Consider the following 1007-nt stretch of genomic DNA (forward strand, 5'->3'; position numbering starts at 1 on the left):
CAATGTATATGGTAATTGAAATTGAATCGAGGAAATGAGGATTTGACTTTTATAATTTTTTGTTTAATAAGTTTGTGCTAAATTTCTATCTTATCCTACTTCAATAAAAATAACAAAAATAAAAACATTTTAACTACTTTAAAAGTAATTGAAACGACCCATGAAATTAATATTTTGTATGAACAATGATGAAAACTTGTTCGGAAACGAATGAGCATGCCTCATAAAATTTAACAAAACCAGTTAGAAAGATGTTCGTGATTCAGCTAATAAGCCACTTAAAATTCAACTAACAAAACTAGTCTTACGACCCAAATTTTAAGTCTTCGAAGTCCAAATGGAGATTAAAAAGATGAAAGCAAAAATAAATAAAAATAAAATAAAATAATTCTAAAAAGAAAATTTAAATCAAAATAAAAACAATACCACCAAAATAAATTATAAAATAAAAATAAATTTATTACAAACTAAAAGTTAGAAAGATTTATTGGGATTTTTACAAACTAAAATTAAAACAATCTAAAGGAATTAAAATAAAGTGTTGAAACATGGTTTCCTTACTTTTTAAACATTACTGTTTGTTTGGAGGCGTTTTAGATAATAAAAGGATGTTAGATGGGGTTTCTATATGCTTCATTCCAACGCTCACAAATTCTTTCGAATTGCAAACTTTCAGATTTCAAGGATACAAACATGGCAGAATTCCTGTGGACCTTTGCCGTACAGGAAGTGTTGAAGAAGACGGTGAAGCTGGCGACCGAGCAGATCGGCTTGGCATCAGGATACGAGGAGGAACTCTCTAAGCTGAAGGACTCTTTACTCATGGCGCAAGCCATCTTAAGGGATGCTGAAAGAATGAAGACAAACCTTGAATCCCAGAAGCAATGGGTGAAGCAGCTTGAAGATATCATCTTCGAGGCTGATATTTTACTCGATGAGCTTGCTTATGAAGACGTTCGACGCAAAGTGGAAATCGAAAAATATAAGGTGGTACGTAATTTCTTTTC

General features: G+C 31.4%; 1 protein-coding gene across 1 annotated transcript in view; it reads left to right on the top strand.

Annotated features, from left to right (window-relative positions):
- Positions 1-615: 615 nt before the first annotated feature.
- Positions 616-1007, top strand: part of LOC111440071 (putative disease resistance protein RGA3) — a 6434-nt gene continuing 6042 nt past the window's right edge. The window contains exon 1 of the mRNA XM_023077453.1: positions 616-1007. This exon is cut by the window's right edge and continues 173 nt beyond it. Coding sequence (XP_022933221.1) covers positions 616-1007 — 392 coding nt within the window.

This window comes from Cucurbita moschata, unplaced genomic scaffold (genome assembly GCF_002738365.1).
Source record: "Cucurbita moschata cultivar Rifu unplaced genomic scaffold, Cmos_1.0 Cmo_Scf00134, whole genome shotgun sequence".
NCBI classification, from domain to species: Eukaryota; Viridiplantae; Streptophyta; class Magnoliopsida; order Cucurbitales; family Cucurbitaceae; genus Cucurbita; species Cucurbita moschata.